Below are 22,651 nucleotides of genomic sequence, written 5' to 3'. Positions count from 1 at the left end.
GGGCGGAGGGTGGGGCGGGATCTGGAAGGAGGGGAGTTATGGGGGGGGGGAGAGGAACAAATGTAATCTGAACAATAAAGATTTAATTTAAAAAAATAAAATAAAAAAATAAAAATTCTTTATTGTTGAAAGAAAAAAAAAGACTGAATTGCTGAAGATAAGCTATCATTATTATGAACAATTAGTGATTATTATTTAAAATAATAGATGTATTTACTAGAAATATTTAAATTGTGTTAAAATATTTTTATGAAGATGTCAAGGTTACTAGGAGAATTACAGGTCTGATCAAATTAGGTATTTTTCTATCTCTGCAAATTAAGATTTTGTGTAACAAATCTGGGTTTGATACATTTTCACCTTGGATATATGCAATAACAATCTCTCATTTGAAATGTGCCTTGCATGTAATTTCAGAGATCTCTTACTACTGCTCCATAAAATAAAAGCAGAGGGGAAGGAATTCTAGTTCCAAAGGAACAGGAAAAGCAGGAAAAGGAGGCAAATCTCTCCCAAATCTCCACATTCTTCTATTGTGTAACATATTTGCATCAGCAAAGTGATTTAAAAAAACAACAACAAACTTACTTTTGCCAAGTGGACCAGTCCCCATCGTTGCTCTTTTCTTCCATCCCAACTCTTGGTAGTTCTAGGCATTTCATCATTTTTGCCCATTCATAGAGATCTGCCACATCTCGTTGTTTTGTCCCTACTATTTTATCAGTGTTGTACATTATGAAGTGAACTGAGCTAATAGAAGCTGTCACTTTTCATGCTCACTGTCTAAAGTGATATCTGAGTGATGGTTACTTCTCATTTGATGTGTGAGATGACGTGAAACGACCCAGCAGATCCTGGAAGACAATCAAAGGACCTGCCTTTGGCAGTTGTAACTAGTGGCAATAATAGTAATAGGGTCTCAAATTAATAGGAAAGGGTGTGGGGTCATGCTAGAAGACTAACCAGAATATTAAAGCTACCTAATACATGCACTGATTGTATGTGAAGTCTTACTGCTGACTCAGAAAGCTAAATTTGAGGTAGCTTTGTGTCTGGGATAGCTATGAAGGCAGTTTAGCTGGGACATAGTTGATTTGTTAATTCACCTGCCTTTGGTACTTAGGTAGTTGTTGTTTATGGGTGACAGTCCTGCTTTTAAATTGGAACTTAGAGAATAGCAATGAACAAGTTTGCCTTACAGCTATGTATTGTAACTCTGGACAGTGTTGGGTGTGAGTGGCCCTCCAGTTAAGGGCACTGGCTCTTGGGACAGTTAGCATTGTCTTTGTATATTTTTGGTTGTTACAACTCAGGAGTGTTTTGGGCATCTAATGGGTAAAGCCAAGGATGCTGCTAAACATGTCCTACAATGTGCTGGACAACCCCGCACACCAAACGCCCGAATTGTGAATAGTGCCAAGGTTGAGCAACCCTGTTTATGGCAACAACAACACGGTCTGTTATATGTTTTCTTATTCCCCATAAAACTGAGTGTGTGTATTTGCTACCTTGTCCCTAAAGTGCAGCCAATCTTTAGTAAAAATGTAATCATTCCTCATAGCTCACAAACATGTATATGCTAGCTTCACATCCAAGGTCCTATTTTTCTGCGCAGCTTAGCTATTTGCAGCTTTTACACACTATAAGCTTTACTCTTCTTTAGAAAAAAATTTCCTGTGCCAATTGATGATAGACAGTTTGATGTTTGGCTGTCTATCATATCATGTTTAAGATTTTTTCAATAATGAGGTATTTGGTGTCATTTAGTGTCAAAGAGGAACCTGATTGTAGACTTGACAAATAGCATCAAGAATGAGTAACTGTCATACAAGCTTTATCTCCATAGTGCATATCTAGGAGAGGAGGAGAGAAAAGGCAGAGAGAAAGGAAAATAGAATTTACACAGCACACAGATACTCAATATAAGTACCATTTATTATTTTCATTTGAAATAAGGATAATTCTACACTCCTGACTTGACTAAAATTTGGGAATTTCCCTCACTATTTGTGTATATTGCAAATAGTGTGAGCTTTCCTAATAATTGCACACAAATATAGTATAAGTAAAACCTTTCATCTGAAGCTCTGAGTTAGCTAAGTATCAGTTAATTATGCGGTTTGGTGCTCCTGTGAGCAAAAGAAATTGTTGTGCTCTCTCTGTCAGAGAGCATATATTTCCATGCAGTGCTTTCAGTGAAAGTTTTCCCACATGAGATAAAGCCTTGATGGGGAAGCAGGTTCATCGGTCTATTCACCTGTCCAGAAACTAACCTATTTGGGACATAAGCAAGGCTTTGCTAATGATAGTATCTAAAATAATAGGCAAACTATCTACAAAAATACAAGCCCTTCCTCTTAAGGGCTTGATTTGGCAAAGATGTGAGGAATACTATGTCTTTGCAGTAGAAATTAATAAGGCTAGTGCCAGGCTAGTGCCCATGGCTGTGGGACTCAGTCAGTGTTCTTATCTCCTAGCTTTACCTTTACTGTTTGGCCCTCATTTTCTGGGTCAAGATGATGGATCACAGGCCCAGGCTTCCACTGTTAGGTTGTTGGACAGTAGAGAAGGGAACCTAGAAAGTTTTTTAGGCCTTCTTATCTTTGCCACATCTCTACCTCTGAATCAGTCACTCTGGACAGAGAGTGCAAGTGTGGAATTCCCTTGAAGAAAATTAGTTATGCAAAAATTAAATCTTCTAACCCAGTCTTCTTCTGCAGAAGTATCACTGTAATCAATTTCTTGTGCTTAAAATTGTATAAATGTAAAAGTAAATACCTTTATTATTTTATATACAGATGATAGTAACTCATGAGGTTTTTTTTCCCCCTTTTATCATTGACAAGCGTTCCGGTGCACAAAATTCATGCACTGGGGAGGGGGGATGTCCCTCAGCCCAGCCTGCACCCTCTCCAATCTGGGACCCCTTGGAGGATGTCCAACTGCCTAAACCAGCAGTCGGACATCCCTCTCACAATCCGGGCCTAAACTGGCAGTTGGACATCCCTCTCACAATCCGGGACTGCTGGCTCCCAACCACTCACCTGCCTTCCTGCATGATTGCCCTTAACTGCTTCTGCCTGCCAGCCTCGTCACCCCCTAACCACTCCCCTGCCAGCCTGATCGACGCCTAACGGCTCCCCTGCCGGCCTGATCGCCCACAACTGCCCTCCCCTGCTGGCCTTGTCCTCCCCCAACTGCTCTCCCCTGCCAGCCCGGTCGTCCCTAACTGCCCTCCCCTGAAGGCCTGGTCACCCACAACTACCCTCCCCTGCCGGCCATCATGTGGTGGCCAACTTGTGACAACATGGGGGGCAGGCATCTTGTGAGGGTGTGACAGTCAATTTGCATATTACCTCTTTATTATATAGGATTAATATATTTACTTAACAAAGTAAACTTGGCCTGGTTCTTAGTTTTCTTGAATCTGGTATGTTCCTCTCCATTTGAGTTACTACTGCAAGGAAGACTTGACCAAGATTTATTTAAAATTGCTAATAACAATGTATCTTGTAAGAGATAGCACAATATAGGAGTTTCATTTTTTTATTGTTTCATAATAGGGCCAGGATATATTAATCAGCATTCAATTGGTGGCCATTTAAGTTTGTTACTAGTTTTCCATAGAATTTCTGGATTAGAGGGCATGCACAGTTAAATTTTTATATATCTGCCCAATTGTCCCTCATAGTTATAGCCTCATCAACAAGATGTTATAGAATGTGTTTGCCCATGCTCTTTCCTTCTAATTTTATCTATGTTGTCTCTCTAGTCTCTGAAAAATTTTGTGAATTTGGTAAAATATAATTATTTTGTATTAGAATCAGTATTCTTTGAATTAGCTCAAAGTCATAGTACTAACACGTACTTAATTTAGACTAGAATTGAAATCTTCTGTATCTGGTGTTCTTTTAGTTAACTGAAACTGAAAAATGTTTATTTAATTTTACTTCTAAATGTTTGGAACTAACTTAATACTAAATTTTTGGGAAGTCAAATTATATCTGTCCAACTTTCTTCAGTGGGAATTAATGAAATAGCCAATTAGTCTCTATCGTAAGTGAAAATCTTCATTTTCAGTAACTTTAAATTACATTATGCCAGGCTAAAAAAATTGATAGCTTAAGATGTGTTTAATATATTCACTGGTAGTATCAATATATAAAGGTTTATAGAGATTTGAATGCATTTTAGTCTTCAGCTGTTTATCAGCTTGATGCATAGTAAAGAATTGCTTAACCATTGAAGTTATAGTATTTGACAAATCTGCAACAATTTTGCTGAAGCCAATGAACTTTTCATATTAAAAGATAACTCATATAGTAACTTCTATTCATTAAAGCTTGGAACAATTTAAATGATGGAGTGAACATATTTTTGAGGCTAATTCATTATGATTTATCAAAAATATCTTATAAAGAATGCCATTTACTTCTTGTTCTTTTAGTTGGTCACTTTCATTTAACAGTGATATTTTGTTCATTTTTCAAATTGCTATCAGTGAATTTATGCCAACATTATTTACAACATGATTGAAGGATTTTACATTTTCAATGCAGTTTTATTTATGTATGTGGAATGTATTTTGAAATAATTAAAACATTTTTGTTAATAAAGTTTTAAATGTGGTAGAACACATCATTTTTATCAAGCTTTATTGAAAACAAAATAATTTTAGGGACAGTCTGGAACTTGTTCCTTTTAGATGGGTTGCACCCCAACATCTAGGTCAAGAGAGAAAAGTATATAGGTTTCATCAAGGTTATTTTGGCTTCCTTTGAATTTAAAACAGGAATAAATGTGGACAATTTTACTTTCTGTGATCTAGTTATCTCTTGTTTCATAAACTATTCTGCAATATCAATTTAAATCTAGGTATGAGAAATAACAAGCATTGGGAAAAGGTTTTGGATTGGAAAAATAACACTGATCTTAGCGGAACCAGATTTATTAATAAGCAGTTTTACAGATTCATACACTGAAATTCCTCTCTTCTTTCCTCATTCTCCCACCAAGTTTTGTTGCTTTTATTATAGCACTCTTTAGGGTCTGCAGGGCATTGTGCATATATTTGCTTGTTTCTATTTTTTCTACTATAATGTGAGCCTGGAGGACTAGATATGTTTGTTATTCATCTTTCTATTGTAGATAAGGCCTGGCACATAATTAGTATAATGTTGACTTCAACTGGTCTTGGCAAAATAATATACTGTGAAAGTTATTCTATTTGATCATCTTAGCTGCTAAAAACTATTCCTTAGATTTTCATATTACTTCATTGAATCCGTTTTTACATAAAAGGATCCCATGTGCTTGTTTATTTGTTTACAGAGAATTGTTTTGTACAGTTGGAGGGTAATTATTAATAGTTCACCATCTGTTTCTATTACCAGTCTTTCCAATCTCCATATTCAGTACTCTAAGCCAGATATTTTATGTGAGATGATCACTCCACTTTAGATTTTGATGACTTTGAACTTTTAGGTTTTGATATTTTTAAATGTGCAGAATGTTCTCTAATCTTTTGCAAGTAATTTTTGTGGCTTAATTTGCATTTGGGTGCCTTTCTTATTATAAGGAACTGTGCATTGTTGGTAATTGGAAATGTGAGATGTCTGTCTTAGATATCTTTGTAAAACTCTTATTTTTGTTTTTCACCTTTGAAATAACTCAGGCTTTACTTTTCTAGCAACATGAGGCCTTTTTATCTTTTTAAAAAATATTTTATTGATTTTTTACAGAGAGGAAGGGAGAGAGAGAGAGAGTTAGAAACATCGATGAGAGAGAAACATCAATCAGCTGCCTCCTGCACACCTCCTACTGGGGATGTGCCCGCAACCAAGGTACATGCCCTTGACCGGAATCGAACCTGGGACCTTTCAGTCCGCAGGCCGACGCTCTATCCACTGAGCCAAACAGGTTTTGGCAACATGAGGCTTTTAGAACTATATTTTAATTCTAACAAAATGGAGAACGAGGACTCATTTATTTTTCTTTTCTTTTTTACTTCCTTTTATATCCTCCCCCATTTATAAAATGATCACCTAAATTTCATCTATATGCATATAGAACAGCATCAAAGAGTATTATAACTTTTTTTGATTATTTTTAATTATAGTTAACATTCAGCCTTATTTTATATTAGTTTCAGGTGTATAGCATAATAGTTAGAAAATCATATACTTTACAAAGTGTCCTCCTGATATTTTCAGTGCCTAACTGGAACCATACATAGTTATTACAATACTAGAGGCCCGGTGCATGAATTCGTGCATGGGTGGGGTCTGGCCAGCCTGCCCTAATCAGAGCCAAGTTGGGGCCAGGCTGGGTGGGGCAAGGGGCTGCAGGTGGTTGGCTGGCCAGTCCCGCCCCCGGTTAGGGTGGTGGGGGCGATCCGTGGCCGCAGTGCACGTCAAAGCAAGCAGTCATTTCGGTTCAGGCGTTCTGGTCACTTGGTTTTTATATATATAGATAGATTAATGACTATATTCCCTATGCTGTACTTTATATCACTGTGACTGTTTTGTAACTACTACTTAATCCCTTTACCTTCTTCACTCAGCCTCTCAACCCCCTCTCCTCTGACAATGTCAGGGCTCTTATTTAGTGAATGCTTACTGTGTTCTTCCAGTATTCTGATGAGCATTGTATATATTCATTAATTGCTTAATAATCCTTTATAATCCCCATTTACAAACAAGAAAGCTGAAGCAAAAAAGGAATATATTTTGGCCACTTGACCTCTGTTTTGTTTCTGATACAGATCAAAGAAAATGGGTTAGTGGAAAATACATTTGGACTTTATTTCTGCCAATGTACTTAATTAGCTATCCTTTACACTAGCCTGCCTGTTATAAAACACCTCGAATATTATAAAGGTTTTTTTAAATGTATAGCTCAATTTGCCAAAAAGTAAGAGGATTTCCTAAGTGCCACACAATGAAGTAGCTCAGAATACTTGTTTCTTCTGAAGCTGCTGATGCCCAGGGTCTTTACTGAGCTGTGGGACTTAGAGACTTGTGTTTTAACAGCTATTGGGAACAGGAGGCAAGGCTGTGGTTGGTCTGTTCAGAGTGAGGAATTAGAACCTAAGACATCTCTGCATTCGCTCTCATCACCCAGGATAAAATATAAAGCTTGATCCTAAACCATTAGGTAAAGGTATTAAAAAAAAGAAGAAGAATAATGAAAGAGGAAATTGAGGCTAAGAGACCAAACATTTCTAGGAAAATTAGAAATCTGAGAAGTAACAACAAATCTAGGAGTCTTTGAACTGAGAAAAATCTCAAGGAATATCCGCAAGAAGCTTACAGCAATATCTAATATCTAATCCCAATATCAATATCTAATACCAATTCAGCAACATCAAATGCTAGAGTGACAGCAGGGAGCAGGCTTAAGGAGCAACCGATGAAAGCCCCAGTTGGAGAGATAGCCCGTCTTCCTTGAATATCTTAGTTCCTCTTGAGTTTCAGTCAATTTTGCATCACCTTCACAATTTTCAGTTTTCACACATTGTCTAGGTTATTAGTGACTTAATATTTTTAAATAAACTTATAATGTTATGCTTATGATTCATTTTTAAAAGAAACCTTCTATATCACATGAAATTTGGAAACCCATAATACCTGTTGTAAAGGGAATGTATCTGTAAACATTAATTTAAAAAAGGAGCAAGAGTTATAACAGTTACCTGTTAGTGAGTGTGAGGTCTGTCTTCTGCCATACAGCAGGAAAAACAAGCTTTAAGGGACATCACATCAGCAATAAGAGGAAATCGAAAAAGAGGCAGAAAGGAAATATACTGTCTGCAGGGGATTCTGTCTTTCTGGGTGTGCCATGTGCAAATGTTTTGATAACAGCAGCATCACTAGCTGAGTGTGAAATGATCTGAGAAGGGAAGTATGACTGTATGTGTATGAGTGCCTGTTTTTCAGTGTTCAACCTTTGGAAGCTATTGCTCTAAGCTTCCTATATTGATATGTTCTCTCTTTTTTTTTTTTCCTTTCTATTTGAAGCTCTTCTAAGAGCCTGTGCTGATGGAGGTGCCAATCGCTTATATGATATCACCGACGGAGAGAGGGAACGGTAAGATTTCTTTAAGCCAGTGTCTGTGATACCATTAATTCTGATCTTTAGTTTGTTTATTCTCTTCTTAGTCAGTGGTGACTGTTACTCTCCAGTCAAAATTAACAGGAAACCATCTCAGTGAGAGAGAGAGCTGCTTAACCCTGTGGTGTCATTTCTTTGTTTTGAATGGTAGCTCTTAGTAGAACTAGGCCAATCATATTCTTACTTAAAAACAAAACAAAACAAAAAAAACTCCCACCCATTCTACTACTTCTAAAGCCTCAGTGAGTAGCATTATCAAATATTGATATTTTCGAGGCCTTTGAACATTGACTAAATAAAACTTCTACTAGTAATTGGAGTTGTTATTCAGTTTAAATGAATAAAAAGAGATCTATAAACGAAATGCATGTTCTATTGTAGAAGATGTTTATATTAGTGTTGAGTAAAGCTCAGTATAGTATACTCATAGTCACTTTTGAGTTATGCCCACACATATTTTAGAAGATGAATAATTTTGTAATGATTTGTTATGTATGTTGTCTGGTTTTCCTGATCTTTGCATGGTGAGTTATTTTTAGAAAAAAAGAATACATTGATAAAAGCAAAATTTAAACCTAGCTCATCATCAACATGTTTATAGTTCAACCTCTTGGCAGACATAAGAATTTATAGTCGAGATATAAGTAGACTAGCTATGAAATTTAGTTTCACTTCTTTCATATATGTTATTAAATGTAGTGAAATGTTTATAGGTTGAAAAATCACCCCCTTGCAAAAACTAAAATGAAAATATTATGATTCAATATACTGTGGGTATGAATTAAATATATGTTTTTTGAAATGTTGTAAAATAGATCTTTATAGCATCAAATTTTTTAGCTTCAGGTTTCTGAAATTGGAGGAAGGCCTGTTTCCTTTGAGATTGGGCATGCTAATGTCTAGGGACTGAGAGCTTAATCAAAGAATATAGCAATAACAGCCTAGAAAACGATTTAAACTTATAACATTTTGTGCTTCTTTATTTTAACTTATAGATTCCTCTGACTGTGTTCAGTAAGACCTGACATGGACAGTGTACAAAAAAAACACAACAAAAAAAAACACACACTCAAGTGTGTGTTATAAAAAGTGCCTAGGCTAGTTCATTCAGGGAAAAGCATAATGCACATGAGTCCGAGATGATGGATTGGGTCATGTTTGTTTCTGCCTGTAGCCTCCTTGCTGGCAGGCAGTCTAGTACAGAATACTGTTTCTCTAATTGTAGGTGTAGCTCATGAACACAAACACACACACACACACACACACACACGCAAGTTTGTCCAGGACGCCGTAACAGTTACAACCGGACAAATATGCATATTACCTCTTTATAGGCTGCGTGCGCAGATCGGGGGTGGGGACTGCTGCATGGTGAGGCAAGCCATGGATGGCACAGGCAATGAGCAAGCTCGCAGAGAGCAGGGCGGAGCAGGCCCTCAGAGAACAGGAAGCAGGGCCTGCCAGTCGCTGTGACAACAATCAGGTCCACAGAGAGCAGGGAGGAGCAGGCCGGCAGAGGGAGCGGGAGCTGAGAGGCAGGGAGGCATGCCCAGGCCACCTGGAGACAATGCCCCAGCAGGCCTAGGAGTGGAAGCCAAGAGGCAGGGGGGCATGCCCAGGCTGCTGCCCCTGGGAGACAGCACCCCAGCAGGCCTGCCTCTGCGCATGAGCTGCAGAGGAAACACCTTTTCTTACAGCTCATTGGCTAAGCTCCCTGTACACCACTCTCAGTGTTCTTGATAACTTTGGTAATAATCCAAGAAGGTGATCTAGGGTTTTTACACCTCACTCCTGGAGGAAAAAATGAAGGTTCGGTGCTGGAGGGACTAAGAAATGTCATATCCTGCCCTAGCCGGTTTGGCTCAGTGGATAGAGCCTTGGCCTGTGGACTGCAGGGTCCGGGGTTTGACTCTAATCAAGGGCATGTACCTAGGTTGCAGACTCCTCCCTGGCTGGGGCTCAGATCAGGGCTCATGCAGGAGGCAACCAATCGAAGTGCCCCTCTCACATTGATGTTTCTCTCTGTCTTTCCCTCTCTCTTCCACGTTCTCTAAAAATCAATGGAAAAATATCCTCAGGTGAGGATAAAAAAAAAAAGAAATGTCATATCCTATGAAAGAGACATCTTGAAAATGCCTAAAGAAAGTTGTCATTTTTTTGTGGTGAAGGGACTGGAGTCTGTGTTGATGAAAACACCTTGGTGGTCAGCAGTGCCAGCAGCAGCGGGGTGATGGGGGTGGCGCCTTCCCCTGATCAGCCTGCAGAGGGAGGCCAGACTGCGGTTTAGGCCCACTCCCCACCATCAGTAGTACATCCCCTGAGGGCTCCCGGACTATGAGAGGGGGCAGGTTGGGCTGAGGGACACCACCCACCCCCCGCCACCCAGTGCACGAATTTCATGCATTGAGCCTCTAGTAATCATATAAACAAGAGTTGTGGAAGGATGCTATCTAGTGCTTCCCAACTCTTCCATCATCATAAGAACCATCTAAAATGCGTGTGAAAAATGTACTTTTGTGCTGATTACTTTTATTGGACTGGGCTGAACACAATACTATAATTCATATTTAAAAGCAAAACAGATGACTAGATTTGGGGAGTAAGTACCATTATTTGTGCCAAATTTCAAAATAATTTCCAATATTTCTTGACACATTTATAAGTAATCTTATGAAGGCTTCCAAAATTTATCTAACAACCATTTGTCCATATGTGAAGATGTTCAATAAGAAAATATACTTTTAGTTGATTTCCTAGTTGTAATAATATATTTGCCATGATTCCTACTCTAATACTTGGGGACTTGGCTGGCCTGAGTAAGGGCTGAATCTCTAACAGGGGGTTGAGTCAGTGAAGCTAAATGTAAGATGTGGGAATTAAATCTTTGCATTACATCTTACTAAATCCAAATGCTAACTTGTGAAACTAATTGGATACAGGTGACTAAACATGATTCCTATTAATTGTATTTTTAATAGAAAGGCTTCACAATGAAAAGGGAAGACAGTACAGTATTCATGAATTTTAAAAAGCCAAGCATGGTTTGTGAACCATGGCTTCGCTGATTCTTATTGGTTTATTTATGTAGTGTCCATATCTACAATGTAATACTTATCACTATGCAATGAAACAGGAATGTCTCAAAAATCATCTCCAGTTGCAGACAGAGTGAGATATTTATGCATTTAGAATGAAAGGAGAGCTGGTGTAGACATTACAGAGGAGCAGGGTCTGTGGAGGTAGAGTTGAGGCAAAGATCAGTGCAGTCTTAGCTCTGATTTTCCACTGAAGCATCCAGCCCTTTGTACCACTTTCATAAATGCGATCTCTTCGTTTCAACTCTGAAAATGGCCTCTCTCTATTTACCAAGTGCTTTTTTTTTTTTCTACATTAGGAAATCCTAAATGTTTTGTTCTTATTATGAGAATAATACATGATGATTTAAATCTATGTTAGTGAGTTGGGAGAAACAAAAAGAAGAAAATAAAAATTATGTGTTAATTCTTACTAAGTACAGAGTTGCACTGAGTCTATTAGTTCTACCCTGAGGAAGAACAGAAATATGATTAATTTTTCTTACTAAAATGAATGTAAGCTCAATGAATGTAAATGCCCTCAGGCCTGGAAGGTTATCTGGGAATATTAGACACTCAATAAATATTTGTTAATAAGTGGATATTTGATTAGAGTTACTCTGTTCTCTCTTCCCATAAGGTGTTGAGTGACTTTGATTAATAACCCTCATGTTTTAGATAAATGGATTACCTCTGCTCTGACAGCTGATAGGTTATGATTTGGGTGTTTGTTCAGTCTGTACATCAAATAGGCAGGGTGAGGGACCAGTCAGGAAAACATAGAACGCACATCACCAATGACAGGTAGATCTTAGTTTTGGCTATGGACATGGGATTAAAGAGGAAGACATTTTAGGAAGACTCAGTCTTTATACTCTATTCTCCTACTCTTAATTGACTGTTTTCCTAACCTGAGCTGTCTGTCTTTAGAAATGTGGGGTAGTAAGGTGGGGTATAGATATGTTGGCCAATGCCCCCAATTCTACAGCTCTAATCTGATAGTGAGGGAAGTCTCATGTTTATATTCTGGTGATTAAAAAGTCCTGTGGTAGCCTCAGAACATCCTCCTCCTGCCTTCTCCCAAGTAGATAAAATCCATATTGGTGAGAACCAGGGTGGTAAAGCATGGTTCCATGATCAGGATAATCACAAGCTACAGAGATGGGGGAAAAATACCAGAGAAGCAGGGTAAGATTTCCTAGGAAAATTTTAGGGATCAGATTTTTGTTTTTGTTCATCCTCATCATCAACAGGCATTGGAGGTTTATTTAATTTTTCTAGTGATGATTTTATTGATACTATATTAGCTCAGGAAAGTGCAAGCTGTCCACACCAAAGACTATTAAAAGATTGTTATTTTTGTGTACCTGGTACATAACAATGATTCTGGCAGGGCGAAGTCCCCATCCCCTCCCCTCTTCAGCCTCCATTGCTCTCCTCTTCTGACCCTTTTTCTTGGTTCTGCTCTAAGAGAACACTAAGAGAACAGTATCTGCTCTAGTGACTTGCTAACCAGCGCCTGAATAAAGCAGCCTGTGGCAGTATTACCAACCTTTTCCACCACAAGGAATGTGAAGAACAAACAAGCATATAAAGAAGTGTGTATTTTGATGTTACAGTTCAATGATTTTTTGCGAAGGGGAACACCTGAATGTCATCAGTCCTGAGATCAGTCAGTAGAATGTTACCAGCATTGCAGGCCTCCCTCTTGCTTCTTGCCATTTCTGTCTCCCCTGACATAATTAATGTGAGATTAATTTTGCCTATTTTTAGACTTTATAAAATATAATAATACTATAGGCCTGGTGCACAAATTCATGCACCAGTGGGATCCCTAGGCCTGGCCTGCGGGATCGGGCCAAAACCGGCTCTCCGACATCCCCTGAGGAGTCCTGGATTGTGAGAGGGCACAGGCCAGGCCGAGGGACTCCACCAGTGCACAATCAGGGCCGGGAAGGAACGTGGGAGGTTGGCCAGCCAGGGAGGGACTGAGGGAAGGCTCCAGGGCATGTCTGGCCTGTCTCGCTCAGTCCTGATTGGCCAGACCTTAGCAGCAAGCTAACCTACCAGTTGGAGCATCTGCCCCCTGGTGGTCAATGCACACCATAGTGACTGGTCAACTGTCTACCCCCTGGTGGTCAGTGCACGTCATAGCAAGCAGTTGAGTGGCCTTAGCATATCATTAACATATTATGCTTTGATTGGTTGAATGGACAACTGGACACTTAGCATATTAGGCTTTTATTATATAGGATATTGGATTTTTAGCGTATGGACCTCTTGAGGGGATATAGAATTTATAGGTCTCTGAACTTGAAAAAGGATTAAGAAAGATTGTTGTAGTTTCTATAGGAGAATTATGGTCACACTAGTGATGATAAAAGGTGGAGGAAGTGATGGAGTCAAGAAGAAGAAGAGAGTAAGAGTTGTACAGAAGCAAATTTGAATCACAAAATCCAGAACATAACAAAAATATTTTGGCTATGGGAGAAATCATTTTTATTGAATATTCTTTTAAAAAATAATACATTTAAAGCTAGGTAAACATTTGTAAACCCTATTCTATTAGATAGTTGAGGTAAAATGAACAAAAATTTTTTAAAAATATTAAAAAGAGCTTTGGAATGAGATAGGATCTCTTTAGAATAATTCAGTGGCAGAAATAAGATTGTAGCATTTAACTTGTGATTCATTCATTCATTAAAGCACTTATTGAATACCTTCTATAGTTAGACATTTTGATAGTTACTAGATAAAATACAGTTCCTGCCCTCAAGAAACTTCCAGTGTAACAAGAAGTAAAAGGAAATTAGTCTTCATTATGACAGATTAGAAAGCACATAAGGAGAAAATTCTAGTTCATTGTGATAGACTCTGTGACAAAGGGAGGCACTGCAAAAAATCTAATTACCTTGAGATTCAGGTTTTGGCTTTTCACTCATTTTCAGCCATGCTCAGTTTCCTCCCTGCCTTCTCCTGGACCCTTCTCCTCACTGCCTGTGCCAGGCCCTTCCCATGCTGATCTTCCGTTATTCACATTGGTACTGCCCATGACCCATTCCTGCAGTCTGCCATCCATTCAGTCAGTGCTTATAGACCCTGTGTTTCACTGACCCCCAGAAGGTTTCAGTAGCACATGCTGGCATTTCTTGTAGTACCCTCTCCATGGAGCCATGCTTGGCTAACGTTCTGTCTGCTCCCTGAGGGCCCCTCCCTGGCCAGCCGGGATGTGACGTTTCTTATCTATATACGTAAATTGTCCATTATGGCATCACAGTAATGACCGTTTGACAGGCTGCGTGTGCAGCAGGGGGACTTGCGTGCGGCTTGCTTCCCTGCCCCTGGCGCCAGGCCCGGGAAGTGAGGCTGTGTCCCCCACCTGGTGCCGGAGTCCTCTTTTTCTCCCGGGTGCACGCGCCTGACAAACACCCCCCATGACACTCTGCCTGGGGTCATCACCAACCCCCCCCCCCCTGAGGTGGGGGGGCCTGAGGGGCCACATCCACATGGCAGAAGGCCAGTTCTCGGGGCTCGGTCAACAGACACCTACCAGTGGGTGCAAGCGTCGGCGGTGACCCCTGGGAGGGGTCACGCACACAAATTGAGAGGGTGTTCACCCAACACGAAGGAAGGGCCCTGGCGCGACAACAGAGAGTGGATGTCGAGGTAAGGCACCGGACCTGGACGAGCCACCAAGTAAACAACGCAGGGATCCCACCGCCACAGACACACAGGGCAGTCTCGCGACACTCAGGACACCAGTTGATCCTCCCAAGCACACAACCTCAAAGCCTCCTCCTGCCCTGCGGACCCAACCCTGCCACTGTGGAGACCACAGGCGACCCTCACACCACAGGGAAGCCCCCGTGGCTTTCTCCAGCCATCCATTCATCTGCCTGGTCTGACCTGTACAGGGGTTTGCATCCTGGGCCGAACACTCTCCCGCCCCCCTCCCCTACCCCCCCCCCCCTCCCGCCGCTTTCCCCTCAGAGGACAAGCCAGGCCCTGACCTGCCTGCGCAAGCATGCCCTTCACCTGCAAATTCGGGATGGGAGCAGAAGGAGAGCTGCTGCTTGAGGTGTGGGAGCAGGCACACCGGGTGATGGGAAAGGCCTCCGTGTCCCCCCCCGCCCCCCCCCCCCCCCCCCCCCCCCCCCCCCGTCACTTCGGCTTGCAACAGGAGAAAAGCCTCGCGTGCACATGAATGCACATGTGTGCACACGTAACACAGCGGTCCCTGCAATGGACACCGGCCCCGGCCTGGCGAGATCCTCCCCTGATTGGAGGCGGGTGGCGCGGGCCACGGTAGGCAAGACACAGCTGCATTGTCACTTGGCCCCTCAAAGCCAGTGCAAGAGGGGCCCGAGTACCCAAACAGAGGCGGCTACAGGTCCCAGAGAGGAAAGAAGTCAGTACTAAGGAGGAAAAGCATGGAATTTTTAATTAGCCTGTAAACAGTAAAAGAGTGAGGGAGGAGCAGGGGAAGAACTTTATAAAGGAGTCAGTAGACAGCAGAGTTAAAGAAGGAAAGAGTATGTATGAGTGAACTGTAGGAGCTATAATGAAAATCAAGTATAGTTGTGTATTGGGGACAGATTTTAAAAGTAGGAGTCAGAAAAGAAAAAAGATAAATGATAGTGAATAATTAGCCAGGTAGATAGATATTAAAACAGTGGAAGTAAGTAGAGAAGAATGTATGGGGAAAGTAGAACGAGAGAGAAAGAGGGAGGAAAGAAAAGTTTTAAAGGGGAGCCCATAGAGCTTAATAGGAGAATGGGAAGAAGGAAGAAGTGGGGGAGGGAGCAAAGCAGGTCCGAGGGAGGAAGTGAAGAAAAAAATTAAGATGGGAAGGAAGGAAAAGGGGAGGGATGCAGGGGTAAAGATAAAGGAAAGAAGGAATGTGGGGAGGGAGGAAGGGTAGGAGAAAGATGGGAAGAAGGACGATGGAACAGAAGTAGGAAATAAGGAGGAAAGAAAAGTTTATAAATGATGAGTCAATAGGAAAAAGTGTTACATAAAGGAGAGAGAAAAATTGTCTGAGAGAGAGAAGCAATAAGTAAGTCAAATACAATTGTGTGTAAAAGGGATAAGATTTTTTATAAAAGTTAATAGGGGCGACCAGGCCGGCAAGGGAGGGCAGTTAGGGGGATCAGGCTGGCAGGCAGAGTGGTTAGGGCAGGCAGGCAGGTGAGCGGTTAGGAGCCAGAGGTCCTGGATTGCGAGAGGGATGTCCAACCTCCAGTTTAGGGGATCGGGCCTAAATTGTCAGTTGGACATGCCCCAAGGGCTCCCGGATTGGAGAGAGTGCAGGTCGGGCTGAGGGCCCCCCCCCCCCCATGCATAAATTTCGTGCACTGGGCCTCGAGTACTGTAATAATATTTGCAAATTGCAATGTTAGGTTCACATGTTACCTTGATTTAGAGCTGTGAAGACTTAAATCCTTTAGTAGCTTGTAAATTTCTAGTGATCTATGGTTCCTTAACTTTGCATAACACTTTATAATTACTTACTTTTCTCATTTTATCTTGTGATTTACTTATGTGTAGATGTACTGATCTCTATGTGGTGAGCTCCTCCAAGGCAGCGATCATAATTAATCTTTCTTACATGCCTCATAATATCTAGAACTCTAATGAGCATCCAAGAATTTATTGGATTAATGAGTTTTCATTGATATTTTAGCAGAAATGTCACAAAGACTGTTTTTTGTTTTTTTCTAGTGGTGGATTTCTAAGCTATGATATCAACTATCGGCAGTATCTGATGTAGAGAAGAAAATTTGGATAATTATATATCTTATTAGTATGTATAAACCATAGCATCTTCTAAAAAGATTGCACATGTTTTGTCTGAAATCATGTATAGGAAAAGTTCCACTTTGTTTCTTAGAATGTCACTGCATTTTAATTTCTCCTTAAATGAGCCTCTTGTGAAACTAAGACCCTTGCCTTTGAATTCATTGGTATTTTGAGAGCAATGTGAATATCAGTGCTAAATGTTAGAGGTTTCTTTAAAAATTGTGATTCTGTGGGACTTAGAGACTCTAAGATATAGCTATCAATTTGGTATCATTAATATGTAGGAATTTGAAATGGGGGTGAGTGCTGTTTTAGGTCAGTTTTCTCAGAGTGTTGATGGATGTAGCATTTTAAAAGTGAGGTCCTACAGAAGATTATTTTTATATAATTACTAGAGGCCTGGTGCATGAAATTCATGCATGGTGGTGTGTGTGTGTGTGTCCCTCAGCCCAGCCTACACACTCTCCAATCTGGGACCCCTCGAGGGATGTCCGACTGCCCGTTTAGGCCCAGTGGGATTGGGCCTAAACGGCCAGTCGGACATCCCTCTCACAATCCAGGACTGCTGGCACCCAACCACTCGCCTGCCTGCTTGCCTGACTGCCCACTAACCACTCCCCTTCTGGCCCGATTGCCCCTAACTGCCCTCCCCTGCAGGCCTGGTCGCCCCCAACTGCCCTCCCCTGACAGTCATCTTGTGTCCACATGGGGGTGGCCATCTTTGACCACATGGGGACAGCCATCTTGTGTGTTGGAGTGATGGTGAATTTGCATATTACCTCTTTATTAGATAGGATTATTTTAGTTAGCACCCAGCAAAATTTCCCTAAATTCATACAAATGACCATTCAGTTAAACACTTTAACAGTGGTGGGATGAGGAGGACCTGTGGTGCTTAAACAGAATGCCAGATTCATTCTTGATTTCTTATTCCTTTCCATTAATTTTCTCATAGGTTAAGATTTCACACTCTCTAGCTTTATATATTCTTGCAGCTTTCTCATCAATAGATCAATACCACTTTTCAGTGTGATCAAGTGAGAAGAGAAGATGCCTGTTGAAACTCTATCTGTAAAACCTACCATGTCCTCCTAAACCAGTTTCAAAATATAATTTAAATGACTGAATAATGTGAGAGGCTAGCTGTTAAAAATTAGCTTCCAGAGACTTTATCAATATAATTAAAGTGGGCATCTGGTGGCAAGGATTTGATACCCCCTTGAAGAAATCAGTGACCTGTGTGTCAGTCTGCATATGAATAACTTTTAATAGTTTTGTTCTCTGTCCAGTAGCTTCCAGGTAGAATCAGGCAGTGAGAGGCATGCATGGACTCACTAGTTGGGTCAGGAGGCAAAATCTGATTTGGTGATTTTAGTAATTTCTCATCCTTGGGCTGTGGTTTCTTCATATCTGACATTTCAAGGAGAGATCACTACCCAGTGGAGTATTCAGAGAAGTCTTACTGAGGAAACCTATTATTTGGGCTGGTTATAAAAGACTATAGGCCCAATGCATGAAATCTGTGCATGGGTAGGGTCCCTAGCGGGCTGCCTGCTGCCGGCTGGGGCCCCCCTTCATTCCATGCTGCCCTCCTGGTGGTCAGTGCACATCATAGCGAGTGATTGAACTCCCAGTCAGTGGAACTCCTTAGGGGACACTTTGCATATTAGGCTTTTATATGTATAGATTTGGAGAAGCTGGGAGTATGGAGGGTGGCCTTTCAAAGTTGTGGCATGATGAATGATAGAATACTTGAATATGCAGTTTCAAGCAATAGCTGAAAATAATCTTGTCCTAGTTTATATTCTGCTTGCAGTAACTGTACAACTTCTTAGAAGGGTTGCAAGCACTTTCCAAGTTGTAGGAATGGAGGAATGTAGTGTTTGGCTCCTCTGATTCTTTTTGGTTTTTAGTCAGCTGCTCAGATATAATGTCATACAATATAATGCATCCATTTTAAGCCTGCAATTCAATTGGTATACACTTGTATCCACCAGCACAGTCAAGGTTAAAATATATCCATCATCCCAGAAAGTTCCTTCCTGTCCCTTTTGTAGTTAGTCCTCAACTCCTATACCCTGGCTCCTGCAACCTGCAGCGGTTCTCAACCTGTGGGTTGCAACCCCTTTGGCGGTCGAACGACCCTTTCACAGGGGTCGCCTAAGACCATCCTGTATATGAGATATTTACATTACGATTCATAACAGTAGCAACATTACAGTTATGAAGTAGCAACGAAAATAATTTTATGGTTGGGTCACAACATGAGGAACTGTATTTAAAGGGCCAGAAGGTTGAGAACCACTGAATCTAGTGTCATCTAAATGGAGTCATACAGTTTGTTGTCTTCCATGTCTGACTTTTTTCACTTATTGGATGCTCTTGAGATTCATTCATGTTATTGTACTAGGAGTTTGTTCTTTTTCAGTGCTGAGTGGTATCCATTATTCGGTATACAATAGTTTTGTTTGTTTATTCAATGCAGTTGATGGATGAGTCTAAAGAATTGCCCTTTTAATTGGAATATATTAATTTTTTCAAGTGCTTCTTGGAGAGAAATGTTAGTTCTTTTAGTTAGAACAAAAAAGAAAATTCAAAGTTTTCACTTGAGTCCTAGAGTTTATATAAATTGTAGTTGAGACTCATATATAAGGCCTGTATTTGCTGTTTCTTTATGAAAATTCTGCAAAAGCTTGCTTAATATTATTAAGTTTTATGGAATAAGAAAATAAATATAAAACTTATGAAATAAGTTGGTGTTACGTATCTGAGCATACACTGTGATCTTGATGACTTCCAATATATGTGACGACTGATATCTACCCATGACTATAATTTTCTCAGTGATTAGATTTATTTTAACTAATGATCAAGCATTTAGTTGTGTAGTCAAAAAATGGACTTTCAGTATGCTTTACCATATATAGGGCTTGGAAAATGTAGGTTTACTGTGTCGTTGCGACATTCTTTTGTGTTAATAAAGTTAATGTAATAATCATATCTATAACTGTAAACCTACTTTTGCCCATCCTGTACAGGAAGGAAACAGGTGCACACTTTGTTTAAGGAAACCCGAAGTGTTTGCTTAGCTTGACTTTTATAAGCCTACCCTTAAGCAATATTTAGCCACTTGCTTCAGCCAGTTTCTATTAAAAAGCATTTATGCAATTAAATTACTAAAGTCTGTAAGCAGGTCAACTTTATTGGGTCTTTAAATCAAAATGATGGAAGATAAAAATGATTAGCCCATTTAAAAGAAAATTTATACTAGGAGTCTTGGTATTAAATAACCCTACACAACAAACCATGAGGATCTATTTATCTTGGATTATTGATTGGATTAGTTAAGTGACATATTTTAGTCTGTTGGTTATCAAATGCTATAAATCGGAGATCTCAAAGTTATCCATGCATAGCTCTGAATCATTTCAGGTTATTGGAAGGGGAAAATATATATGCAGAATTCAATGTTGGTCAGATCATGCATGAAGTCAAATACATTTTCAGTGTGAGATCATTTCAAGCAGCTGCAGGAAGTCAGTTTACAACTGAACTTAAAACCGAGGCATTGTTCTTTACGGCCAGCCTATTTCATAATGTATGTCTCTGACAAAACCCCTTCCCTTCCCTGCAGATGGGATCTTCAGGAGTAAATTTCCTTCAGAAGATTTTTAAGTGATACTTGGGTCATCTATCCAAAATTTTGAATAACACGTGGCTCCTTTAATTTTACTTATTTTTTAAAAAGTTGAATTGTTGTAGCACTCATTAATATGCTTTAAAGGCTATGTTTTTTTGTCACATTTCTTGTCTTATCTTCAGTATATTATTTGATATGTTAAAAAATATTGAGAGCAATCACATAATACTGTGTGTGTATCTATTTATATAAAAACCCTGGGTGTAATGCTTCACGTCCGAAGCTCGACCAACTGGAAGTCAGTCAGTCCTGTAGGGGTCATCTTGGAAACGGCTGCGCCCTTCCTGAGCTGTTTCCCGCAAGGGCAAGGTTTCAGGCAGGAACCCGCCCTTGGAGTGTGAACGCACTGAGTCCTGGGTCGCCTTGCCAAGGGCTGCGCCCTCCCCGAGCTGTTTCTCAGGTGGGCGATGTTTGAGGCAGGAACTGGCCCTCGGAGCATGGAGGCATATCTTTATAAAGTTTTAATACATTATATTAGAGGTTGTGGAGGTACCATTTTACCACAGCTTCTACAGGAATTGCTGCAAATTTACTTCTCGGTGGAAGGACCTTTCATTCCCAATATAAATTACCCATTCCATTAAATGAAATTTTAATTTCTAGACTCGATATAAAAGTGAAGTTGCTAAAATTATTAAAAAGGCCCAACTTCTCATTATTGATGAATGCACCATGGCATCCAGTCATGCTATAAATGCCATAGACAGATTACTAAGAGAAATTATGAATTTGAATGTTGTATTTGGTGGGAAAGTTCTCCTTCTTGGAGGGGATTTTCGACAATTTCTCAGTATTGTACCGCATGCTATGTGATCAGCCATAGTACAAACGAGTTTAAAGTACTGTAATGTTTGGGGATGTTTCAGAAAGTTATCTCTTACAACAAATAAGAGATCAGAGAATTCTGCTTATAGTGAGTGGTTAGTAAAACTTGGAGATGGCAAACTTGATAGCAGTTTTCATTTAGGAATGGATATTATTGAAATCCCCTGTGAAATGATTTGTAATGGATCTATTATTGAAGCTACCTTTGGAAATACTATATCTAAAGATAATATTAAAAAACATATCTAAACATGCAATTCTTTGTCCAAAAAATGAGCATGTTCAAAAATTAAATGAAGAAATTTTGGATATACTTGATGGAGATTTTCACACATATTTGAGTGATGATTCCATTGATTCAACAGATGATGCTGAAAAGGAAAAAATTTTCCCATCAAATTTCTTAATAGTATTACTCCTTCGGGAATGCCGTATCATAAACTAAAATTGAAAGTGGGTGCAATCATCATGCTATTGAGAAATCTTAATAGTAAATGGGGTCTTTGTAATGGTACCAGATTTATTATCAAAAGATTACAACCTAACATTATTGAAGCTGAAGTATTAACAGGATCTGCAGAGGGAGAGTTTGTTTTGATTCTAAGAATTGATTTTTCCCCATCTGACACTGGCCTCCCATTTAAATTGATTCAACGACAGTTTCCCGTAATGCCAGCATTTGCAATGACTATTAATAAATCACAAGGACAAACTCTAGACAGAGTAGGCATATTCCTACCTGAATCCGTTTTCGCACATGGTCAGTTATATGTTGCTTTCTCTTGAGTTTGAAGAGCATGTGACGTTAAAGTTAAAGTTCTAAATACTTCACCACAAAGGAAATTAGTCAAGCACTCTGAAAGTGTTTTCATTCTTAATGTGGTGTACAGGGAGATATTAGAATAAGTTTAATCACTTTATCAGTCATTGTTTGCATCACTGTTGTTTTTATATCATGTTTTTGTTGTTTTTATATCATGTTTTTGTTGTTTTTATATCATGTTTTTGTTGTTTCCATATCATGTTTTTGTTGTTTTTCTATCATGCCTTTATTGTTGTTATATCCTTTTGTTACTATCTATTTATTAATAAATTTAAATATTATTTTCATACATATTTTACTAATTTTCCTTAATCTCTC

General features: G+C 39.7%; 1 protein-coding gene across 2 annotated transcripts in view; it reads left to right on the top strand.

Annotated features, from left to right (window-relative positions):
* Positions 1 to 22,651, top strand: part of TPK1 (thiamin pyrophosphokinase 1) — a 291,146-nt gene that overhangs the window by 88,583 nt on the left and 179,912 nt on the right. For both annotated transcript variants that reach the window (XM_070424090.1, XM_070424091.1), the window contains exon 4: positions 8,019 to 8,088. In XM_070424090.1, the coding sequence (XP_070280191.1) occupies positions 8,019 to 8,088 (70 nt within the window). The remainder of the gene's footprint in view (positions 1 to 8,018; positions 8,089 to 22,651) is intronic.

The sequence above is a fragment of the Myotis yumanensis genome, unplaced genomic scaffold (assembly GCF_028538775.1).
Source record: "Myotis yumanensis isolate MYYU_CA2020_CCGP unplaced genomic scaffold, mMyoYum1.0.hap1 SCAF_9, whole genome shotgun sequence".
Lineage (NCBI taxonomy): Eukaryota > Metazoa > Chordata > Mammalia > Chiroptera > Vespertilionidae > Myotis > Myotis yumanensis.
Note: the sequence above shows the minus strand (reverse complement) of the source record. Positions and strands in the feature narration are given on the sequence as shown.